A 25,588-nucleotide genomic window follows, 5' to 3' on the forward strand; every position below is an offset into this window, starting at 1 on the left:
ACTTTCTGTGGCATAAAAAGGAAACATGTTAAGACGATACACAAAAAAAAATCCAGTGCTTGGCGGGCGGAGTCTAATAGCTCGCTATCGCGAACGCGGGTGTGCGCGAAGTCATTCTTGCAAACTCGCCGCGCTGCCGCTGGCCGACTCGGGACAAACATGTATGGAGTCGTCATACAGTTATAATATTATTGTTATACATTTATTTAATTGTTGATTCATTGGTTTTATTTTCTTGCTTATAAACAAATAATCTTCTTTTTAACAACTACTTAGACATTATTAATAATTATTATTATTTCGTAATGTTTACTTTATTACAAAATAGTACAGGTTATAAATAATTTTTAAAATAACAAAAAATATTGTTACTCCGAAAAAATGAAATGGTACTCTATAACGCGGACTACTGAATTGATTTAGATAGAATTTGATGCTGACGTAGATATTACATCATGCCCAGAAATGAAAGGTACTATTTCTGAAAGAAATTATAAACCCTAATTCTTCTCAGTCAAGAGTGGAAGATATCACTAATAATTTGGAAAATCCAAAAGTGCACGCCTCATAATTTTTTTTTAATAAATATTTATTAATTATTATTTTTGTTTATTTAATAACAATTAAACCACATCGAATCAGACCCTGAAAAATGAAAGGGTTCTATTCCTGAGCATACTCAAGCGTAAGAGAAAAAAAAAGACTCGATTAGTAAAGTATTTCGGTCGCTATCGTGTTAACAAGAAAAAGGATCCGCACATACAGACACACGGACGTCCAAGACAGAACTTTTTTAAACTGTTTTTTAACTAGTTTAAATAACAAAAATGACATCAAAAATATCATGAACGTTAAAAATAGTGTTTTTTCTTAATATGTGTGTGTATGTATTATCTTACAAGTGTAATGTATGATACATAAAGACATTTTAAGTTTGAAAAATCAGATGTTTTGCGCGAAGTGACAGTAGTACCCACCTCAACGCTTCGCTTATGAGGCGTGCAATACAGTAAAACTGATGCGAAACTTTGGATGTTAATTTGTATATTTTTTTAAAGTGAAACTTTTATTACATCGTCTCAAACTTTTTGGTCTGTGTAGCGCATGTCGCGTGTATCGTACCTACCTACTACCTATACCTACTCGGCAGCCGACCGTCACGCGAGATGCGCTACACTACTAGTTGTTGCTCTACTAGTTGTTACTTAATCACGTCAAGACTACATTACCAATTTTGATAAAATATAGCTAATTGCCTGGATTTACACATAGGATACTTTTTATCCGAACTGAACACTTCTGTGGGATAAAACAGGATTCACGATATAACCTAATTCCACGCGGGCAAAGCCGCGGTCGGAATGATATTTTTTTAAATAAAAAAAATGTTTAAAAAAAAACACAAAATATATTGACGCATGTATTTATTTTTTGCACTCTATTATAATTGAAATTATTCATTACAAATAATCAAAATAAAATAGCCCGAACAAAGTTAGGCCCTGGTAGGGTAGGTAGGCAGGTACAGCAATGTGAGACGAACACTGGCTTATTTAGTTATTTATACCAATAATAATGTATTATAAACATTAAATTAAGTTTACAACAAAAATACATAATATTAGCTAATGTGAAAACGAATCAACCAATCATCACACAACAATGAAATGTGCACAAAAATATTCATCCAAATCGGTTCATGTGATTAGGAGGAGTGACTGCAGCGCCATCTTCCGGGCCCAATTGTGTTTCCAGATCACCCAGGAACTCAATTTAATATACTTACACAAAATTTTTCGAAATGAAAACTCACATTACTATGTAAATATGAATATAAACCTGTTTTAGTACTAAGCAATTTCCCGCACAGGTGTAGTAAGTATAAATGAAATAAATATCAACATCAAATTCTTTATACAACATACTTATCTACCACCTACTAAGAAATGTAATTCTTGAAATTTTTTCGTATTTTTTTTAATATAATACTACTCCAATGAGCTCCTGTTCCATATTATGTCCACCATACTTCCACTAAGTTCACCATGATTTTTTATTTCTTTGCACTTTGTTGCTTTTTGCTAAAAATGGAATCATGCGATAAAACCAGTAGAGCGTTGATAACATACATTTTTGACTGAATAAAGGTACTAACGAAGGAGTGGGTTCACATTATGAACAATCAGTGGGTTTATTTTCCTTCTGGATTCCGGATTTCTGAAAAGATTATCTATGCTATAAATGAAAAAACCTTACACATTCGTTATGTACTTAAAACAGGGGTACATATCAAACATCGTCTATAATACAATTATCATCAAATTTAAAATAAAACCAATTTATTTCATTGATTTGTTCCAATTGTAAGCATTCTTTTTCCTCCAACCTTTATGTTTCTTCTTCTTATTTTCTTTATTGTCCCCATTTGTCTTATCGTGTTGTCACCCTTTTTTACGATTGCGCGAGCGACACAAGTTCCCCGTGTGACGGCCGTAGCGGGAATGACTCGTGCAGCGATCGGGGTAGGAAGGTACAGGGCGGCTCTCGCTATATTGGCTGGTCGCGCGCTAATTTCAAGTATTTCTTGTTTATTTCAAAACCATCGCATATTTCAAAATTCTAAATCGGTAGACGTATAGGTTGTATATTTTATAGTTAATATCCAAAAAGTCGTAACTTTACGTTTGTTATTTTGAAGATGCCAGAGATTAAAAAAAAATAACAATGAGAACTTTGTATTTTTTTTCTATCGAGAAAATATCATGGAATCATGTTTCTAAAACGGTAGACGTATTGTGTTACTATTGAACTTTCTTGTCAAGAATTTTCATCACGACAACTTTAATAATATAAAAATTACGAAGGTTTAAAAAGGGCCGTAAATGTTAGAAAAATTAATTCATCACCTTAAACCGCGTGCCAAAACCTAGTTCAATAAAATAATCAATTTCACGAATATCACGGGGTAGTTTAAAACAACAGTTAGGGAAATTTTGGAACAATATTTAGTGAGGGCTGGTCCAAGATGGCGACAGTAAAAAGCGTAAAGTAACAGATGATCCTCATTTAAATATCTGCGAGCGACGCTGGGGTGTGGCGCTAGACCACACTACGTGATTTATTTATAACACTTTATTGCAAAAATTAAATTATGATAAAAATAACATTTACAAAAGAAAAAGAAAAGAAAGGCATAATTTGTACAAGAGGCGGCCTTATTTTTAAGCAGAAATCTACCTGCAGGCAACCTGATGGGAAACGTAATGAATGAAGTTTGGGATAGTGCAAAAAGAAAAAATAATACCTAAATAAATAAAATTTAAGTATCAAATATGCATACTACATAAATACATGTAGGTACGTTTATGTAGATAGCATGAAACCAAGTCCAAATTTGTGCTTTCTATATTTTGATTTAAAATATCTAAAAATCGGTCAGTGTGGAACGCCCAAAAACTAAGCGAGTCAATATAAAGGGATCAAGGCGGGCGAGTGACACTTAGCGACGATATTAGTGATAAAGGGCTCCTGTTATGATGTTACCTAAAACATGCCTCCTATGCCTATATATATATATATATATATATATATATATATATATTACCACGTGATTAACAATTGTTCAGTGACTCGTAAGTTGCAAAGTTTATAAATTCTTCTAAATAAAATACAATATTCATAAATATAAATAATCTTATATATAAAAATGAATCGCAAAATGTGTTGGTAAGCGCATAACTCGAGAACGGCTGAACCGATTTCGATAATTCTTTTTTTATTATATTCCTTGAAGTACGAGGATGGTTTTCATGTAGAGAAAACGTTAATATGTACCACGGGCGAAGCCGGGGCGGACCGCTAGTATAGAATATTAATGAAGAACTGAATCCATGACTTTAAGATCTAGGTATTAAGTGCAATGTATTTGTGAATAATTGGTGTCCAAAAAGGGGGGAATAAATAAAAAGACAAAATAATGCAAAAATATATAATGAAAAAAATTCTACAAACAAAGACTTACGAAAGGCACAATGGTCTTAGTTCTTTATAAATAGAAAACACTCTGTACACAAGACTTGCAATGGTCGCCCTATGTTGTCGCTTAACCTAACTTAAATCTTAACTTATTGTCGCAAAAACTAAACTCCCACAACTTAATTTTATTGTAACGAAAAAGTGATATATATAGTCTATCGTTTTGCACACATTGGTTACACTTACACGTACTTAAAAATAACACCATTGTTTTAAAATATCTGCTTTTATTCTGCGTTTCCGATGGCTTAGATTTTAACTGAAACAAAAAAGCACGATTAATAACAAATATTAAGTTATGACAAACCAACAATAATTTAAATCCTTGCAATTTTTTATACTATGTGTAGTGATGTTTCCCTGTGGTATAAATATAAAAGAATATAAATACATTTAATTTGCCACCATGAATAAACAATCTAAAACAAAGACTATAATAACTGACCGGTTGGCTTGGTTGGCAGTGGCCCTGCCTTCCAAGCCAGAGGTCGTGGGTTCGATTCCCACCCGGGGCAAATATTTGTGTGATGAACATAGATGTTTGCTCTGTGTCTGGGTGTTAATTATCTATATAAGTATTTATTTTCAGCCATCTGGTTACCATAACACAAGCGAAAGCTTAGTACTTATGGGATCAGATCGTGCCGTGTGTGAAAATTGTCCTGAAATATTTATTTATTTAAATAAACGATGTATAGTGTAACTCACAAAGCGCTATCTGTGCGCGGCTCGCGTGGAGCGGCGACAGCGGCGCGGGCCAGCGGCGCGGCCGGGCGGCGTGCGGCACACGCCGGCGGCCGCCGCACCGGTGCGCGGGCCTGCGCCCGGGGGCAGGACCCAGCCTGCCTGCACACACATACCACCAAATAAAGATAAAAAGACGGGTTGCACTCCGGGAGTGCCGGCAGAAGTTAAAACTTGATTATTAACGTTGAGCATGTTTGATATCCATCCGTCTTACGCTTTTTCGATCAGGTCACGTGTCCTGACGTGAGTTTCAGATTTTATACCCATTTACAGAAAAACGCTCAACGCCGCTAAAGAAGTTTTCACTTCAAAAATAAAGATGTAAGGTAAATACAATGAACAACGTCGAGACACATGTTCTTGTACAAATATGCTGAAGCGAAAATTGATAAACAGGGCTTCCCATCTATTTATGACCGTGCCATCGTTGCATAACCTAGATTTTATAAATGACTAGCTGTGCACCGCGGATTTACCCACGTGGCTCCGCTCCTGTTGGTCTTAGCGTGATATATTATAGCCTTCCTCGATTAATGGGCTATCTAACACCGCAGGAATTTTTCAAATCAGACCAGTACTTCCCGAGATTAGCGCGTTCAAACAAACATATTATAAGTAAGTATAGATTAGTATACCGGTAAATTTCATTTATAACTGGATACAGCCTGGTGATAGACGGACCGGCAGACACATCAAGTGGTCCAATATCAGTAAAATATATTATGAAAGAACGCAGGCAATTGTCGACTTTCAGTAACCGCAGCATGCACTATGCAGTATGATTGCCAGTTACTAACAAAAATTAAAAACTAATTCGAAAATTATTTTTAGGTTGGCAAACGACAAGCTAAATTACAGTATAGGTCATTAAATAAATACTGTATGGTAACAAATCAGCGATATACACGTCCGCGTCGCCATCACAAGGTGTACAAGATGGCGGACGTTGAATTAGCACGTGTTATACCAAAAAACTCATGTTGAATTAAAATGTATTATGCAAAAACATCCCTAATGTTACAAAAAGAATTCACATCCTATGCACTCAGCCAGTCAAAAATAAAGTAATGGGGACCTTTTATAATACAAGGAATATATTATATTTTACTCACCTCCCAGATGCAGGCCACATTCACAGGTACCCTGGCCCACTGAAAAGAAAAAAATACGATTAGTTATTTAATTAACAAATACATCATGGAGATCGTTGGGCATATGCAACTTATCAAGTCCATACTAGCTAAGAAAGTTAGGTTAGGTTAGCCACGTGGCCACGTGGTCTAAAATTTAACCAAAATTAACACCCTTTTGAGAAATTTACTGAAACCACGTATAAGATTTGTATACAGTAAGTAATAATTAAATTATAATAGAAAGGAAGGAACCACGATTTAGATAAACCACGTGTATGAACAAAATAACTCAAGTTATCGACTCCACAGACAAAGGATGTAAATCTTAGTTTAAAATTGCAGAAAGAGATTATTAAAATAATAATAAAAAAGATTATGCAAAAGGGGAAATAAAGCAAAAAAGAAAAAATAGATGATACAGAAAAAATGAACAGAGTTTTTACTTACGTCCTGTGACAACACCGAATGCGAATTGATTCTGTGCGCGTGCGCTTTTATACCTTATGCAGAATATTATCGTTATGCAAAACGGTGTAATTAAATTTTTTAAAATTAATTTATTTATTTATTAGATAGTGTTTTAAGGATAAAAATATAAATCCTTATGAAATTTAATTTAATATCTGAAGCGCTTTTAAAAAAATCGTCACAGATATAGGTTACTATAAAATTAAATCCTACGTTTATTGATTGCTTTAAAATTTACTTTGAATGCATTATAAATTGAATTCACTGTTAAAATGTAGAATGTTAAGTTGGAATACAATTTGTACAAGTACCTATAACTCTTTCATTTATAAAAATATTTATACAAATTTTTATATTCATTTTATTAAGGTAATGAAATAACAAAATGCCTTCTTACTTACAAAATATATGAATGATAGCGTAGTAATGTCTCTCTCCATAATACACGGGTACCGCCATAAGGAAGATACCCGGTCCTTTGGAAAGCTTACGTGGGGACACAGGTCCAACACGCAGAAGCCCTTTAGATAATATTATTAATGTGTTGTGGGACACCAGCCGCAGCCTGCCCATGACTGCACTATAGAGATACAGCCCTGGGAAGTCCGCGGCCGATGTAGGACTATTGCAAAGTATAGGAATTACAAATCTGGGCTGGAAAGGGTGTGTTCAAGGGATTGGTAGGTTGGGTCTATGACTCTATGGGGACTATGGACGTCTGCCTTCTCAATATTAAGAATTGAAAATAATGGCAGACGGTGACAATAGCGTAGTAATATTATTATTCATTAAAATATTTTATATGACCAAATCAAAGAATTCTACTTAATAACATTTACCCGCAAATAATACCTAACTATAAAAAGCAAAAACAAAAAAAAATACCAGGTCAAAACTGATTGAAATATTAAATTGTAAATATTAATATTTTCAACCAATCTAAACACATTTTTCACTTACGCATGTATTCATCGCGTTTATTACTACGTCTTTCTAGAATTTACGAAGTACCCACATGTTTTTGATAATTTCCTTCACGTGTTTAAATGCATTGTCATGTTTTATCTAAAAGTACAAGGTTATTTTACGAATAAGTTTTCGTAAATCTTGTTTATGTTTCTTCGTGCTAAGGAAATTGAAATCTTTTTCGGTCTGTTATGCTGTTTAGCAAAACAGAAGAAACGATTTGGATGAAGTTTGGAATGAAAATAGTTGAAGGTCAAATAGGTAAAAGTATGTTAAAAAATGTTCAAAAGCCATAGAAATAAGGGTGATAGTATTTTCCACTGGTTTTGTCTGCAGATCAAACTGCGGGACACAGCTTGCTTCAAATAAATTGAGAAGTTTATTGAATTCCATGAAATTGAATTAAAACATTCTGCCACTTCTCTCATACTTGGTATATTTTTTTCAGAACCATTTTTCATTACAGTATTTAACTTTTGTAGTTCATCTTAAATTTTATGCAATGTAATAAATGTGTATTTTCATAAAATATAAATTGTCATGTACTAGGTCTACCAAATTATATCAAGTTATTTTTTTAGTTCTCATAAAAATCGTTATTTAATGTTATTTTAATTATTAAATCTGTTCTAACATGTAAATTTACAGACAATATTATTCATAATTTATAAGTAAATGTTGCAAATTGTAAATGATGGTATTCCATAGCTTAGTTCCATAGATTTAGATAGATACAGATATACCTACATAGATGGTAGATTAAAGAAGTCATTGATTTATTATACCTAGTAGATGATAATTAGTTTATAGGATTATAGTAATGTCTTTATCCTATACATTGGCAGACATTTTGATAAATAAAGTTGGAAAATATTACAATGATTAACAAGGTTTTAAAGATTTTAGTATTTTATTTGTTTTTAACATATTTGCTGTTTATTATACTTTGCAAAATATATACCTATCTTTAAGTTACTATCTATTAGGTAAATATAAGCTATAACTACGTATAAAAATAAACAAATAAATAGAAAACAAAAAATACTTATTCCATAAATACAGCCACTAAAGATAAGTAACAAAAGCAATTCGCTAAAGAGAAACGGCTCCAGATTCAACCATTTTGTTTTTGCTCGGTAAATTTAATCTGGCAAGCTTCCCATCTACCCACCACCCTGGGAAGTTTATATAAGATCCTAGTATTTTCCTAGAGGCGTGGTCTGGCGAACCACGCCCAGCCGACTGGGCAGGGCCAAGTTTTCATACGAATCGGTAGGAAAAATTCCTTCATTATTTGAAATAATGTTTAAGTGGAAACTTAGATTGGATTCGTTTTATATGCAAATGCGAGGAATTTTTGTTATTAATATGAAAATGCTTTTGATCGAAATGTTTCAGTTTTAGTGCTATTTTCTGCTTATGGATTTCTGAATAGTTACGATACGCGATATATTTTTAATTTTTATTCAAAATTAAGATTGGTTTGCCTTCATTGTTCACATATCTTTTAGTTGCTTTGATCACCTCTGCAGCTGCATGAATAATAATTAATCTGCTGAATATCATACAGAGTTAAATTTTCTATAAAGCATTCTCTGGGAAGTAAGTAGTTAACCTTTGGTAACACTGATATGATCTAGAAAGTTATTTCACTAACAGAAAGCTTCAATACTTATTCAGGAGTGACATAGGCTTCCAATTTTTTCTATCCCGGTTCAACTCGCGAAAAGCCGGCGGCTACTTAGGTACCTATAATAATAAAAATAAAGGAATTATGTATATAAGAGAGTAATTTTCAATTTTGAAATGTTACCTATACCTATGTTCATAATATAGTCACACAACTTGCCAAACAATTAGGTGGCATAGGTACAAATTTTATATTTGCTCAACCAATTCAAATTAAAAAATTATCAATCTCTTTCTGTTGATTGTTACTAATCTTATATATATAAAAATGAATCGCAAAATGTGTTGGTAAGCGCATAACTCGAGAACGGCTGAACCGATTTCGATAATTCTTTTTTTTTATAGTCCTTGAAGTAGGTACGAGGATGGTTCTTATGTAGAGAAAACATAAATATGCGAACACTATACCTAATATATATTTATATAACACCGGCTTCGCGCGTGTTATATAAATATATAACACGGGCAAAGCCGGGGCGGACCGCTAGTAATCTTAATATATATAAATCTCGTGTCACAATGTTTGTCCTCAATGGACTCCTAAACCACTTAACCGATTGTAATAAAATTCGCACACCATGTGCAGTTCGAACCAACTTGAGAGATAGGATAGATTTTATGAAAAAAAAACGTAAACATGTAGGTACCATGGGCGAAGCCGGGGCGGACCGCTAGTTTATAATATAAGTTAATTTCGATGAGTACCTATTGATACCTTATTTAAGTGATTATTCTATTGCCATTACAGTTTACAGTTACATATATGTATAATTATATAAATAGATACCTAACTGCTGCGTGCAATTTAATACAATTTTCACTTAGGTATATTGTATTATTTATAATAAGTACCTAATCTATTGTTTGACCTGATATTCGTGGATAGAAACCATTGAATATAGGTATTTATTAAGTTTTACAGTTTATTTCATGTTTACAGTTTATCGGTAGCTACACTGTTTGTAAGGTCTTTATACCTACAAAATATGAAAATTTCACTTGTTTGTTATTGCGTTACAAATTCTACGGATTCTATGGACAAAATGTTTTTAAATTAACTGAATAAGTAAGAGGAAATCATCAAAAGCGTTCTATTCAAACTGGGACCAAACAAATGCTAATTTTTTAACTACTCGACATTTTTCGGTTCTGGCAGAAACAAAAAGAGGAAAACAGACGGTGGTAAACAAATGGACACATTTCTTTAATAAATTATTTAGAATATGTCTCTGTTTATGTATTTTACGCTTTAAAAAAAATTAATAAATATAACATTTAATAAGTACTTTCTTATGCCTACACTATCTACCATCGTGTTTTCGATCGATCGTTATTTTTCGTAGGTAAGCTTACCATTGTTAAATTTAGTTTTGTTAAATTGTTTGAATTTTAACTTCGTTTTAACAGTTAAACCGAAATTATAATTCAAAAAATATAAAATGTAACATATTTTAGAAAACCACAGGTATCATATTTCATTATTAATATAAAATAAAACCATTGCACACACGTTATCATCAAATAAAGATTAAAATACGCGTACCTTCTAATATAACCACGAGTGTACAAATTCCCTCACAAAGTGAAAAACACAAAAAGGAAATTCGGGGGAAAAAGGACCGCATCCTTGTTTATTGTTTTAGATACAGACATATTTTATTTACTAAGTGGCTGTTTTAAATAAAAACGCTGTTAGCTAACGTTAAAAAGTAAAAATGCGTACTTTGGAAGATTTATTCTGCACTTTTATCTTTGTAGTGTTTTGTCTTGATGCTAATGTTTTATTTTAATGTGTATTAAAATGATAAATTGAAGGTAAATGTGCTAATACGTGTGTAGTGAATAAATGTTGTTAGGATATTAATTATCCTTTGAATTTATAATTAGTTTTACCTGATAAGTTTGTTCATCATCAAATCCAGTCCAGTCCTATTTCTTTCACCTGATGTCTTATGTACCAAGATATGTTTCGTAAAATATAATATGAAAAATTAAAACAGCAAAGTTAAGCAAACCATAAGCTTTATCTTTGCTAAGGCAAAGTCATTCTTTGGTCGTGTTTCTTTCGGAAGAATTCTAACATATACCCGCGGCCTGCCGTATTATTATAGTACCTACTCTTTGCCGCGGCCAGCGGCTCGACGGAACACAGTGGGGTTTTAGTCTGTAAGAATCCGACATAACCCACGGCTCCTTCCCCGGGGGCCGTGGGTATCTTTGGAAGATTTCCCCACTATATAAAAAAAAGGTATTATAAATCCGAATTTTTACATATGACCACTCATTATGTAAAAATGCAGATTATGATAACGTTATGGCATGATTTTTGTAGCTTGTATAAAAACTGCGGAGCCGATTACAGATGGAATTAGATTACAACATTTGAATCTTTCTTTATTCTATGGATTTTAAATAAGATTAGATGTATTTGCACGCAGATATCACAGTATTACAAGATATTGTAATACTGTGCAGATATGCTGAAGTATTTAAAGAAATGCTTTCAAACTGATCTAAGCAGAATTATAGAGATTTCTTTCCTCACCTTATTAATGTATAGATGTATACAATGTAGTGTTAATGACAGCTAGTTAGGCCTTCTATATATTATTTCTTATATTTTTTGTACACAGAAGAGAAAATACCAGTATTGCAATGGCGTCAGGCTGTCGTGATCAGCCGATAATCGCGCCTCTGTGCAAACAGACGCCTGCGATGTGAAAGATTGCCTTTATCGATTTATATAGGATGCTACGAATATACAATATGAGAAATTATATGGGAAATAATTTAATTACGGAGCTGACAGTGTACCTACTTAGAGTGAAATAAAATAGGGCGAGATTTTTCACACGCACAATATTTTTAATGTACCTACTACATATAATATATGTATAATAAGCTAGCAATTCATGTATTATTTCAATTCAGGTAATGAAACGCGTGGTATGGTAATTTTTTAGTAGGTTATAGGTATGGTTTTGACACATGTGATCTTAATTCAAGATACGAATTTACTAAAACCGGGTCTAAAACGCGTTGTAACCATGGCCTAGGCCCTAGACCCAACTTTGGCTGTTAACCCCCGTCGCGCAGGGTAATAGACGGCCACCGTTGGGTTTTAGTGGGTATGGCTTCGCAGCGAGTCCCACATACCCCCTTGGACAGTAAAACTGCCGAGGGGGATGCGTAAAGGCATTTCCCAACGTTAAAAAAAAATGGCCTAGACCCAACTTAAAGTCTTATTACAAAAAGTTGTGTGGAAGAGATCGCTGTATTAGCGATAAGATCGCCTGTTGTGCTCTTTTGTTGACAGATTCTTATTTGTGCTTGTAATTGTAAATTTTGAATTTGATTTTGGAAATACAAGCACCCTGTATAACTAAATGACCGTGGGAGCCGGTAGCAGCGTGTGCTATCAAACGCCGCAGGCAAACGCCACAACCTGTCATTACTCTTAGATCCCGGCTTCATGTGAAACATCTTCACTCGTTAGCTTAACTATCTGTAACTCTAGATCAATTCCAACCTTAACCGTTTAGCTTTAGTGGTGATTTTCAATTAACTTGAACATTGGCCTTTTTGTTCGGAAGGTAGTTTATGGCAGGGTTTATTTCCCAGGCCTAATTAGCGGCTTTTTTGGTCGTAACATTCATTCAGTAATTCCTATAGATTGAGAATAACGATTCGCAAATTCAACTTAAGGGTAGGTACAGCTTCTTTTCTGCGCTTAATGAATTGTTGTAAGTTTTACAAACATTTGACTAAGTTTCATAATTATATAAAACTGTATGTGAGAAGGACAACGGCGAGAGAGACGACAGAAGGTGATCAAACTTTAGACTGACTGTTTTATCTGGTCCAGTTGCTAATTAATTAATTATCGATTAACACCAGATTATTATAAAAAAACCTAAATCGCCTTCAAATTGTCAGAACTATTATAGAAAATTGAAAACACAGAAAGCATCTGCAGATTTTAAATAAAAGAAAGATTCAAAAGTTGAAAATGTAATAGATTTTCATCTAAGTACTTCTACTACCGGGTACTCGCAATAGAAAGAAAGAAAGAATAATTTATTAATACAATAAATGAAAGTACAGTAGTAGCAGAGAGGTTACATGCGGACTTGAAACATATTATGTCAATTTTAAAAATCATCAGACTAACCCTGTCCCAGTAATATATTTTCTTTCGTAAATTTAAGAAGCAAAAGCAAATATCTACATAATTTTGAAAAATTGCTTTTATTCAGGTGTACTTTTATAGCCTTAGATATGGATAATTAAGAGATTAATACATAAAATTCTGTTTTACTAGGTATACCTAATCACAACCCATATATTAATAAATGGTGATATTAATTATTCTCAAGTAATCATTGCTTTCGATTCTAGATATCAGCTTTCGATTTTTAGAGTAACGTCTCTAGTAGATATTTAAAAGAAAAAAAGTTAACTGACGTTACATATTTTTAACGACGTCAGTTCTTTAAATCAGAAAAAAAATTACATCGGTCAAAAAAAGATCAAGCTATCTTGTACAGGGTACAAACTATAATGATTTATCTAGTTTTATGATTTTTTTTTTGGAATCCGTGTAAATGTTTCAATCAGTAGGCAGAAGCAAAACAATTGATATTTGAAATTATTTTGTTACTATACATGTACAGGCAACACCAGATTGCGAGGTAGTTATACATGATTGCTGTTCGTATAAGTGTAGGCGCTAGTATTTTAAATGTCATTCAAAATTAATTAAAATTATTCAAAGACTATGTACCAGAGGCAGGGCCGAGCCGCCCCTGTGTGCGAAGTGTGCGGCGCACACAGGCGCCAAGACAATAGGGGCGCCGCGCCGCCATTGCCACCAAAATTATTTTTGTTACCTATATGATTGTTTTTTGTAGTGGAGTATCAACAAGTAAGTAGGTACAATAGGCGCAACATAGGCCTTGTAAACAACAAAACATCTATAACGCTTATTGAACAAGTCTCTCAATATTTAATGTTTATTATTATTCACGTTTATGGTTTCATTTTACGTTTAGGGTTTTAGTTTACATTCCTTACGAGCTCAACGTTAAAACGGCGGCAGTTCTTTGAACAAGAGAAAAAGTACTAGTATTTTAAACCGTAGAGGCGTCGAGTTTGTATGAGTATGAAATTAGTCCACTCATTTCGTCCGAAAAAAAAGGCAAATAAAAGAAAGTGAATTAGCGCATCTATTTTTTTGATATGTTGTAGGGGATATCTAGAAAAGCTTAACTTGAGTTTTTCGACCAAGATTTCCTATGAGCTTTCGTCGCCCTCTTGAAAAAAGGGGTAAAATTGGTTTTTCGGCAATAACTCGGCTATCCGATGAAATTAGGAAATCACTTATAAGACACTTTTTGTTCCTTTTTTAATGCTCTACAATTAAGTCCTGACCATTTTTACTGTATCGTGCATAGTTATCGAGATATCGATCGATAAAGTAAAAAATTATTGTAAGACCTGGCATCCGTTTTGACGAGTGTGTTTGCATTTTTTCAATTACAAAATTTTCTTGAAACCATTTTTCATTCATTTTACCGTGTGTTGTACTTTTTTTCGCTCAAATGTACAGTTCAACTTTTTTTTTACTGCACAAACAAATTATTTGTTTAAAAAATATACTTTAGTGTGATCTTTAATTTGTTCTAAAGTCTGGTCTATGTACCTACTTATTTTTTATCCCATCAATTTCCTAAACAATTTCCCATTCGCTTCGCCATGCGAACACAACCGAGCGAGCAGCTCGCTCGACGGTGAGCGTGAATTCACCGACTCTGCGGCGTGCTGGAGATCGTAATTTTTGTCCAACTAAAAAAGTCCAAAAAGAAAATTGTAGGTCTGAATATTCTCTACAAGTTCGAATTGTACGATTTTTTAAATACATGTATATGTATTAGATACATATTATACATAATGTAGGTATATGTTTTATGTCCTAAACAAAAAAAAGCAAAAAACTAAAAATGTGTCCTGAATTTTTGAAGTGAAACTTCTTTATCGGGGTTGGAAAAAAATTGAGTGTAACATTTTTTCGTTACGCGTGACTTTTTCCGTTACGCGCCATCTTTTTCTTATCCCTACCACGCGTGATTCGACGTATTTCTGTAAAGTTGCATATATTATGTAGTAGATTATTTTTTGAAAAATAAGGTCATAAAGAAGTTTCACTTCGTACGTGTGTACACTAGTACACGCACACATTTTTTTTACTTTATCGATCAATATCTCGATAACGATGCATGAACAAAAAGTGTCTTATAAGTGATTTCCGAATTTCATCGGATAGCCGAGTTATTGCCGAAAAACAAATTTTACACCTTTTTTTTAAGATGGCGGCGAAAGCTCATAGGAAATCTTGGTCGAAAAACTCAAGTTAAGCTTTTCTGGGTATCCCTACAATATATCAAAATTAGATGCGCAAATTCACTTTTTTTTAAATGTATATAATGAGTGGACTAAATATGAATGAGTTTCTGAACGCAACCCGATGCGATGCGTGCGACTGCGACGCAAGCGGGGCCCGGGGGTGGGGTCATGGGTATTCCCCGATTTTAACGAACGAGATAGCTAAGGCAAAACAATACAAATGAACAATCATTGGATTGAAAGTGTGTGTGTGTGTAAGGTGCGCATTGAATTTTTATAAAAAAAGAGGCGCTTCATAGGTTTCGCACACAGGCGCTGCCGGGGGTCGGCGCGGCCCTGACCAGAGGTTCAAATAAGAGTTTAAATATTGATAATATGAAAGATTTTCTAATATTATTTATCAATGCTGGGATAAATAAGCTATAAGTTAATATTAATCAGACTAATTATGGTTTTCTGTAGTTATTCATTTTAATTCGTAAAAATACGTACTTAATTCTAATTTGTAAACACGAATAAAACAAAAAGCAATTGATTTCAATCTGTAATTTCAAATTGGAATACACAGGTTAGCCCTTAATTTCACCCTCAAATGGTCGTTAAAGAAAATCCAACGAGGTAAAATCGGAAAATTTGAATATTTAGCAATACGAGGTGCGAACAAAACTCCCACTATCCACTGCTGTCATACATATCCCGTCACGTTGACATGTTATTTTCTGCGTCGTTGCGCGACCCTATTTCGCAAAATCTACATCTTTACAAAATAAACCTTATCACAAATGCTTAGAGCCCATTTCCCTTTGCGCTCGTAAACTGCACTAGTTATTTCTGCGATTTGGTATTATGAACGGTATGACATGATAATAGCGTCTATTTTGGCTTGCAGATGAAAAGTCAAGTGTGGTGACATGCTATTTGTGCGTTTGAAGTGAAAATGATATGACTGAACGTGTTGTTAATGCTATAGGTGATGGGAATACTTTTTTGTGACCTAACTTTATCGCATTAGAAACGTTAAAAAATAACATTTAATAATACTAAAATTTCCTACCCGCAAATAGTTAAAATAATACGACCAAATAGCTAAAATGATGCATATTAAGAATGGCAGTTTCAAAATAATTTTATTGAAATAAAATATCAATCTTGACGTACCTACATGTCACTGGACTTTGGCAGAATCCGTATTTATTGGGATCGGGAAGGCCAGAGACCTTAGAGCATTAAACAGAGACACAAAAGAAGATGAAGTAGAAGTAGCCCCAACTATTAATTAAATTGTCTACTTAGGTGTGGATTAAACTCTTAATTACTTAAATAACGTATCTACATTTTTGTAAGATGATCGAATTAATTAAAGTTCGATAATTATTTTAAGAACCAACATTGTTCTTCTTTATTTTGAAATAAATATGTTATATTCGTCTTCAGGAGCTTAAATTTTTTTTATATATCTTCTTTACCTATCCATCTATATCTTTAAATTATAATTCCTCTTCATTCTAACACCATGACTAATCTAGCTAACATAAGTACTTACTAGGTACCTAAATTTAAAAATAATATTATAAGTAGGACTACAATACGAGTACAAGCATGTATCTAATCATTAAATATGTATTATAATCTCACATTCACGAAGATCAAAACAAATGCAAAGTTATTCAAACCAAAACTCTTACAATCGTATTAGAATGCACGCCACCTAGTGGCAATACTCACACATCATTCTGACAACTGCTGCAATATGGCCGCTTTCCCGCCGACATCTCGCGCAGATCCCATTGCTATTGCACTAAACTTGCATTCCACAACACACCGCACAACCCACAACACCATAATTAACGATAATTAATTACACAACCATAACTCGATTAGCTCCATGTACAAACATACGCACAATTGACCACATCACTCAAACTCGAACGCGACTATTCACATCGGTAATTAGAATTGATAATTAGTTATTTAATTACTAATTAGCATAACGGAGCTATGCCTTCAACGACAGCAGATCGTCGAATGAAAAGCTCCACCATGTTGTTACTGAATTTTATACTCCATCCCAGGCACCAGAGCCTCCAAGTTTGCCTCCTTCAAATTCGTTATGCATACAGCACCAAGGGCTGTTGAATAGCGCTCGCGTTTATTTATGAACAGGCAAACTTCTGGTGGTCGGACGTGGATATACAATATAGGCTCGTCCCCTGATCCCGACGAAAATCCGACCGACAATGCATGCGATCGCTGAAAAAGGGCTTTTTATGTATTCAACATCTAAATGTATCTCATCTGCAAGTCGTATTTAGGAGCTAATTAACAAGTGAACACGGCTGCGCGTCTGCGCACCGCCCGCTACGCGAAAAATTTTGAATTCGTTTTAGCGTCGCGAAATCGAGTTTGAGATTTCTCTATTTACATAGCGAAGATCCTTTAAAGTTCGCCAGGGCATGTTTCGTTGAAGCGTTCGCAATTGCGATTTTGCAATGGTAAGGAGCGTTCTGAAATTCCACCCCGCCCGTCCCCCCCTATCACAAAGTATAATGATATCGTCGCCGGCGTTATTATGGGAGTCGTCATAAATATTTCATAGAAGAGGGCAGTAATGACCGAGTGACCGGACCTCCCGCTGCTATCATCGGCCAATATTATCTTGATCCATCGGAGATTGTCTTCACTTACCTGCGGGTTTTGCAAAACACGAGGGGATAAAAACCATTGGATACAATTGAACTACCACAAGCCTGTACGAGAGGTTTTGCACATACAGTTTTATGATATAAAATATGCTTCCCTCGTACCAGGATTTAATAGAGAACTTTTATTGAAACGCATTGATCGACATTTGTATCAATTTAGCATTTTACTTCTATTCCTTCAATTTATAACTCCCGATTTAATTTCAAAGTCCTCATACACACCTCATCCACAAATATCAGCTTAAAAACTGTAATTTTCTAGAGATCCTTTAGCCATATTCCAGAAACTTCGCTGCAGTAATGAGATTCTCTATTCCGTAGAAGTTGCCCTTCCCAGCGGTGTGAAGCTAATTACAGCTGGACACTGCCGGCGCCTTTGATCATCTTGCTTTGATCGGCTCCTTGGAGCTCAAGAGCTTTGCGGACATGGGTATTTAATTAAAAAATACTTTATATTAGACTTTGTAAGTCGAATTTCATTTCAGGAAGTATAAAGTGTTCTTTTTAATTTATAAAAAGGACAGTTATTGTTTTATGTAACGTAAAATCATATTCTCTAAATATGCGAGCCACTATATTTCTTGTTTATGATTCACATAATGCATATTGCATAGTCGATTTATATTTTCATAAGTATCATATTATAGACTCCCAAATCTCTGTTTTATTGAAAAATAAAATGCGATCTGCATCTGCGATTTGCGATCAATAATTATAATCAGATAGCTTCTAAGTTTCGCCTTAAAATGATATTGATAATGTCCCTTTCCCTCGTGACCATGCTAATAAGCTAGACGGACCGATCTCCTTTGACGAACAAAACTTGTTACAGTCCATATTAAAATTCAAAAACGACCGAAACTCTGTCTCCATTCCTGAAAACATTATTCAGGAGATTTGAATAATGATTTTGTTACACCTTAATGTATGCGAGTCCCAACTCGTGATTTTTGGTACTTACAAAATTTAAATGCTTTTAAATTTCATTTGGGTGAGGTCTTTGAGACTTATGTGGAGTTTAAACAATGTTAAATGGACGTTGAATTATATGCTTGTTTTGGTGTAACGTGTTACTGAGAAAGGTAAGGCTTGGTAATGGGAATCTAAACTGAAAACTTAATAAAATTTAGAAATAATTTCTACTCGATGTTCTCGCGATAAAGAAATCTCGAAACTTGATGATGATAATTCAATATGTAAATTATTGTTTCGATCAATAGAAAAATTAAGATGATCAATCATCAAAACCAACAAAGATATTTTCAAAAATGTTGGCTTCCAACGAAAGTTATCATAGTTACTTAATTGAAAGTTAAAAGAAAACACTGAACATCTAAATTGGTATAATATATTTTGTGCATGGAAAACAAAAAAGAAAGTAACTGAATCTAAATGAAATTGATAGAAAATAAAATAATATTGAAAAATAAAACAACATTGATAAGTAAGGATTGCACCCTATTCATACGATTCTGAGCCTGGAGAAATAAGGTTCGGACGATGGTTAAAGAAAAATAACATAGACATCAAACGAACTAAAAATGTATAGACAAAAATCAACATTACCCATAGACATTAAGTTAAAAGGAGACATTTAAAATTTCAGCTTAGTTCAGTCATAAAAATGTTAATGTAGCAAAAACAAATAGCGAGTAATATATGCGAAGGGTGAATTAAACGGGTGTTTGTCTTGCCAGACATTTTTACTTTGTTTGTAGATAAATTGAATTGCCGACAAGAATTGATTTCGGTTCAATCGGAGCTGTTTTTGTTTAATTTGTTTTGTCTGTTCTACATGGATTGGTTGATGTGTACTGCTAGATGCTTAGATTGTGAAATATTGAGGCAAACAAAATGGTTTGCTGGGTAAAATGGTTATACCGAGGACCGAAGATTTGAAAGCTTGTATTTCTTAGAGGACAGTTCAGACTATAATATGAAACTTAGTTATTAGTTTTTCCGATGTCATAGATTTTGAATTAAGACAGGGTCCATTGAAACGCCCTAAAGTTAAATGATATTGAGTAAGTAATAAAAAAGTATTTTTACTAAAATTAATTTGAACGACCGATGTATCAATTCAGTCAAAATAAATGAACGTGTAACTAAATGATTATTTAGAAAGCCTGTTCATTTAAATATCTCACAAGAATTTTTATCTCTCGTCTACGTACCCAAAATTACACCGCGTATAAATCACTGGGTAAGTTATTTATCGCGCCGATGATGGATGACCAAGGAAAATACTTTTGGAGAGTCAAGTGGAAACCCCCCTTTGACCACCCTTCTCACAGGTGCTACGCTTTAATGAGATTATAATTAGGAGATATTTATAAGGAGATTGTTTATTTCTCTAGGAAATTGAAATAAAATATTTTGAGATGGAACCAGTTAAAATAGTTACACTTCGAAATCTATGAGCATTTCCACACCACAAGCTACAGCTTATGTATATGTTATGTATCCAATCAAATATTGTGGTACACCTAATTGTTATCCTATTTGATAATTATAGTATTACTAGCGGTCCGCCCCGGCTTCGCCCGTGGTACATATTTCGCAATAAAAAGTGGCCTATGTCCTTTCTCGGGTATCAAAATATCTCTATACCAAATTTCATGCAAATTGGTTTAGTAGTTAAGGCGTGATTGAGTAACAGACAGACAGACAGAGTTACTTTCGCATTTATAGTATTAAGTATAGATGTGCTATTTATTAAATAGGTTTGAAGTTGGTGCCGAACATTAAGCACTTAGTATTAAGCCCGTGCACCGACATCAAACCTTTTTAATAAATAGCACATATAAATAATATGTAGTAAATAATAATGTCAAATCTTTTTTATTTCTTACTTTTCCGTTTTTGAAGTCGGTTGTTTTTAACGCAGTTATTTTTATTAGTGAATATTAAGCTTACCGTGCGATTAGAGCTTTTAATGAAAATTAAGCTCTCCGTGTGATTAGCGCTTCCTGTGAAAATTAAGCTCTCCGTGCGATAAGAGCCTTTAATGAAAATTAAGCTCTGCGTGCGATTAGAGATTTTTGTGAAAATTAAGCTCTCCGTGCGATTAGAGCTTTTTGTGAAAATTAAGCTCTCCGTGCGATTATAGCTTTTTTTGAAAATTAAGCCTCCGTGCGATTAGAGCTTTTGTGAAAATTTAACTCTCCGAGCGATTAGAGCTTTTTGTGAAAATTAAGCTCTCCGTGCGATTAAGAGCTTTTTTGTGAAAATGAAGCTCACCGTGCAATTAGAGCTTTTTGTGAAAATTAAGCTTTCCGTGCGATTAGTTTTTTGTGAAAATTAAGCTCTCCGTGCGATTAGAGCTTTTTTGTGAAAATTTAGCTTTCCGTGCGAATAGAGCTTTTTGTGAAAATTAAGCTCTCCGTGCGATTAGAGCTTTTTGTGAAAATTAAGCTCTCCGTGCGATGAGAGCTTTTTGTGAAAATTAAGCTCTCCGTGCGATGAGTTTTTTGTGAAAAATAAGCTCTCCGTGCGATTAGAGCTTTTTGTGAAAATTAAGCTCTCCATGCCATTAGAGCTTTTTGTGAAAATTAAGCTCTCCGTGCGATTAGAGCTTTTTGTGAAAATTAAGCTTTCCGTGCGATTAGAGCTTAATGAGAAAAATTAAGCTCTCCGTGCGATGAGAGTTTTTTGTGAGAATAAAGCTCCGTGCGATTAGAGTTTTTTTGTGAAAATTAAGCTTTCCGTGCGAATAGAGCTTTTTGTGAAAATTAAGCTCTCCATGGGATTAGATCTCATGACATGAAGCTGATTTGATGATGGAATCGGAAGGTGGCCATAGGAACTCAGTAATATATTGACTCAACTTTATCGAGTTTGGGCTCGTTTGATTCGTGTTGAAAAATACACTAAAAAGTATTAAATAAAAATAACTGCGTTAAAAACAACCGACTTCAAAAACGGAAAAGTAAGAAATAAAAAAGATTTGATATTATTAACTACTACATTGTTATTGTACATACATATTTCGCAATAAAAAGTGGCCTATGTCCTTTCTCGGGTATCAAAATATCTCTATACCAAATTTCATGCAAATTGGTTCAATAGTTAAGGCGTGATTGAGATTGAGACAGACAGAGTTACTTTCGCATTTATAATATTAGTATGGATTAAATCTCCTCATCTTTATATCTTTTCTGATTGTTTTTGTCTAGTAAGTTAAATAATACACACTAATATTAAATATAATATTGAAGTCTAGACAAACTTCTACCAACATTTACATCCGAAAAATAGATAAAAACGCCTCACAAACGTATAAAATTATACTCAGCATCTGTGAAACTGTATTTCAGTTCATTTAGCCACCGAAACGTATATAAAAAGTTAACAGGCTTCCCTCCCAAAGTATTCTTAAGACTCACTTTGAATAAAGCTTGCCATTCATTCCGGGATTTTTTTTTTGGCATTTTGTTTTTTCCATTGTGTTACTTAAATATTTTTGTAGTAGGTAAGTAGTGAGGAGTAGTGTGATAAAAACACACATAATATTTAGATTATAACATATAAAGACTGCCTTAATCAGTAATCATGTAGAAAGGTTTCGTTAAGTTCAGAATTTTATAAAACATGTGTAAATTCAGTTGTTCATAAATGTGCCAAAATCATAGAGATCTCTGTAATAATCACTTGATTCCCAAACATTTGAATAATCAGTGTTTTTGTCCTCTAATTCGTACCAAGGATCTTCAAATATAAAGTCGCATGGTGCATGGGCAGTTCTAATTTTTTTCTTGAATAATGCGAGTGTTATGGCCCAAAATATGCTTCATTTGGCGCAGAAACTTCTGTAAGTGAATGCGGAAATCATATTCATATTTTTTTACGCCTCAACTGCTCTGACGAGATATTTGAATAAAGTGCGTCGACGGCTCCTTTATGAATACCTTTGTTTTGTTTACGTGTGTTAAATTCTTGTTGTTATGCTTGATTAATATATTGATAGGCGTATTAATATGTTTCATGTTTTAGACGAAAAGATATTTTAGTGCCAAAAGCTTATTATACATATTTATTTGATAGTACAAAGGAAGGAATTATCACCATCATTGATTATGTCAACTTATTATTATTTGTAGTGTTACTTCCAATTATCTCAAATTAGCTTATCTAGGATTAAATCTACAGTATAATTTTCAGAATCCATGTATTTGAAACTACAATTTTTGACTAACCTAAGTAAACAATTTCCATCAACCCACAAAATAAACATCAAGCACTGAACCAGACGCGAAATTTTAAAATGACTTACACCTAATGCAAGTCTGAATCCTTAGAGAAACTTAATTTAGTTCCCGCCACAGAACTCACCTCGAAATTAATATTTCTTTCATTAAAATCTTGTAATATTTTCCTTGCTGCATGCATAAGTAATGTCCTGAATAAGGCGGGCAAAAATTTCACTGACGCTATCGGAAATTCGCTTCAATTTAATTTTCGTCTGTTTTTATGTAATTGTTTAAATAAACCTTTGTTTTGATTCAGTTACGAGTTCTGTTGTTTGTCTTTATCGTTTTGTATTAAGTTTACAACTTTTAGGAGTTGCGGTGATTTGTTATTTTTTGTTCGCTTAGCGCAAAATATTATTGTTCGTGGTTGCGAGAGGGCAGCTCAAATATTTATATAATTTTTTTTATTATGATTAGGTATCGAATATCTGTAAGACCATTCGATATAATATTCTTATAAATTTTGAAAACATGTATTTCATATGATAATTAAGAAAAGAAAATGATATTTCTATAGAGATTCGGTAGGTAACAGTTTATCCATCCGTCTTTATTCCGAAATAAAAAAAATATATTAAAATTTCGTCTTGTGTCTATTACAAGAGATAGATTGAGGATGATCAATCTTTATCAGAAAAAGGGTCAGAAGGGTTGAATAATGAATAAAAAATAAAACTATTGATTAAGTCAATAGTTTTTCAATGCGAATTCAAGTTTAATATTAAATTTCTAGCTAATTCTCTCAAGGTAAGTCATAAAATGTTTTTTTTGTCTTTTGCGCGATTCATAAATTCAAATTCAAATTTAATTCAATTACGTTCCTCCGCCCATACAAACGTGCTAATTACACAATCTAATTGTTTGTTCGGATGTTTATCGGAAACAGAATCTCTCTTGTTCGTGTTATAGCCCCTAATTCATTGACATGTATAACATGACTCCCATTTGATCCCCGATTCGCTTCCCATCAAGTTGCTATCAAACTGGTGTCAACTTTATCTCAAACTATTTATCTTAACAAAGCGGATTGTAGCCTAGTTCAAGGGTTTGTATTTTATTGCTTAGGGGAAAGGGGCCCAAAGTGGGCACAGAGCCTAAAGAGGGCACTCAGTATAGTATCGGAATTTTAAATAATGGCGCGCGCGCGACTCGTGAGCACGATCCCCACACCCCTCCCACCTCGCGGCAGTCGTTGGATTCGCTTGCGAGCACGCATTTACAAGCTGCAACAAATAAATGTTTTTCGACGATTTTTGAAAAATATTGCAAGGTATGTAATATGTGTTCTTTTTATTTTGGTGTTTACAATCCTTTAACCAAAATTTGTAAGTTATTAAGTGGCTATCTGGCCATATTTTGGTTCCATAAAAATCCACGTGTCTAAAAATTTTGAGGTAGAATTTTGTCTGAACCTTTCAAATGTCGAAAAAGGCAAAGCGGGCAGGGTAAAGCGGGCACGCGCCCGCTTTGCCCCGTCCGCTAAAATGTTACATTCTTTTGTTAATTTGCTTTTTCCTTTCAGATGACCGCTTATAACCGGCGTAAATATAAGCGTAAAACTTCACAAGCCTCATGGCAACGCTCAACTATGCAGCAAGCAAAACGAGAAGTGCAAGAGTTAGGAAAACCTGTCAAAAAAGTAACAACTAAATATGGGATTCCAAGAACGACATTGCAGACATCTTAAATTGGGTTCGTGTAATGTAAAGCTTGGTAGGTTTACTACTTACTGTCTTTTCTACGGAACAAGAAATGGAGCTTTTGGAATACGTATTCCACATGGACTCTTTATTTTACGGGCTGTCTAAACAAGAATTTTTGGAACTTGTATACCTACCTATTACATTATTTTAGGATTTATAAAAAAATATATATATGAAATAATTGTATCGCTTATTAGAGACTAAATAATGATAGACTGTAAACAGGGCGTTATTTTTTTAAATATTATTTCAGATATATATTATCTGGAAATATTGTACCTAAAAGTTTGAAGCTGCTAAGAAGTTCCTTTGTTTCATATATTCATTTAAAAATAATTGTATGACTGTTTGAAATACATAACTTATAAAATATTTTTGTGTCTTTTACTCTATTTATTATTGTATATATTATTTGTGGCTGTATATTTTGAAATCTACTGTTTAAATCCAGGCCTGCCCGCTTTACCCAACTACTGCCCGTTTTGCCCTAAACG

At 33.7% G+C, this 25,588-nt stretch overlaps 1 protein-coding gene across 1 annotated transcript; it reads left to right on the top strand.

Annotated features, from left to right (window-relative positions):
• The first annotated feature begins 22,926 nt into the window (after positions 1-22,926).
• On the top strand, positions 22,927-25,364 carry LOC149904936 (uncharacterized). The gene is made up of 3 exons (XM_090107122.1): positions 22,927-22,952; positions 24,457-24,661; positions 24,914-25,364. Exons 1-3 carry the CDS (start codon positions 22,927-22,929, stop codon positions 25,076-25,078), a joined length of 396 nt encoding a protein of 131 aa, XP_089963248.1. The 3' UTR covers positions 25,079-25,364.
• Positions 25,365-25,588: the final 224 nt, after the last annotated feature.

Source organism: Colias eurytheme, chromosome 11 (genome assembly GCF_061535395.1).
Source record: "Colias eurytheme isolate Ceu_HAF_F1 chromosome 11, ilColEury1 Martin Lab GWU primary, whole genome shotgun sequence".
In the NCBI taxonomy this organism is placed as follows: Eukaryota; Metazoa; Arthropoda; class Insecta; order Lepidoptera; family Pieridae; genus Colias; species Colias eurytheme.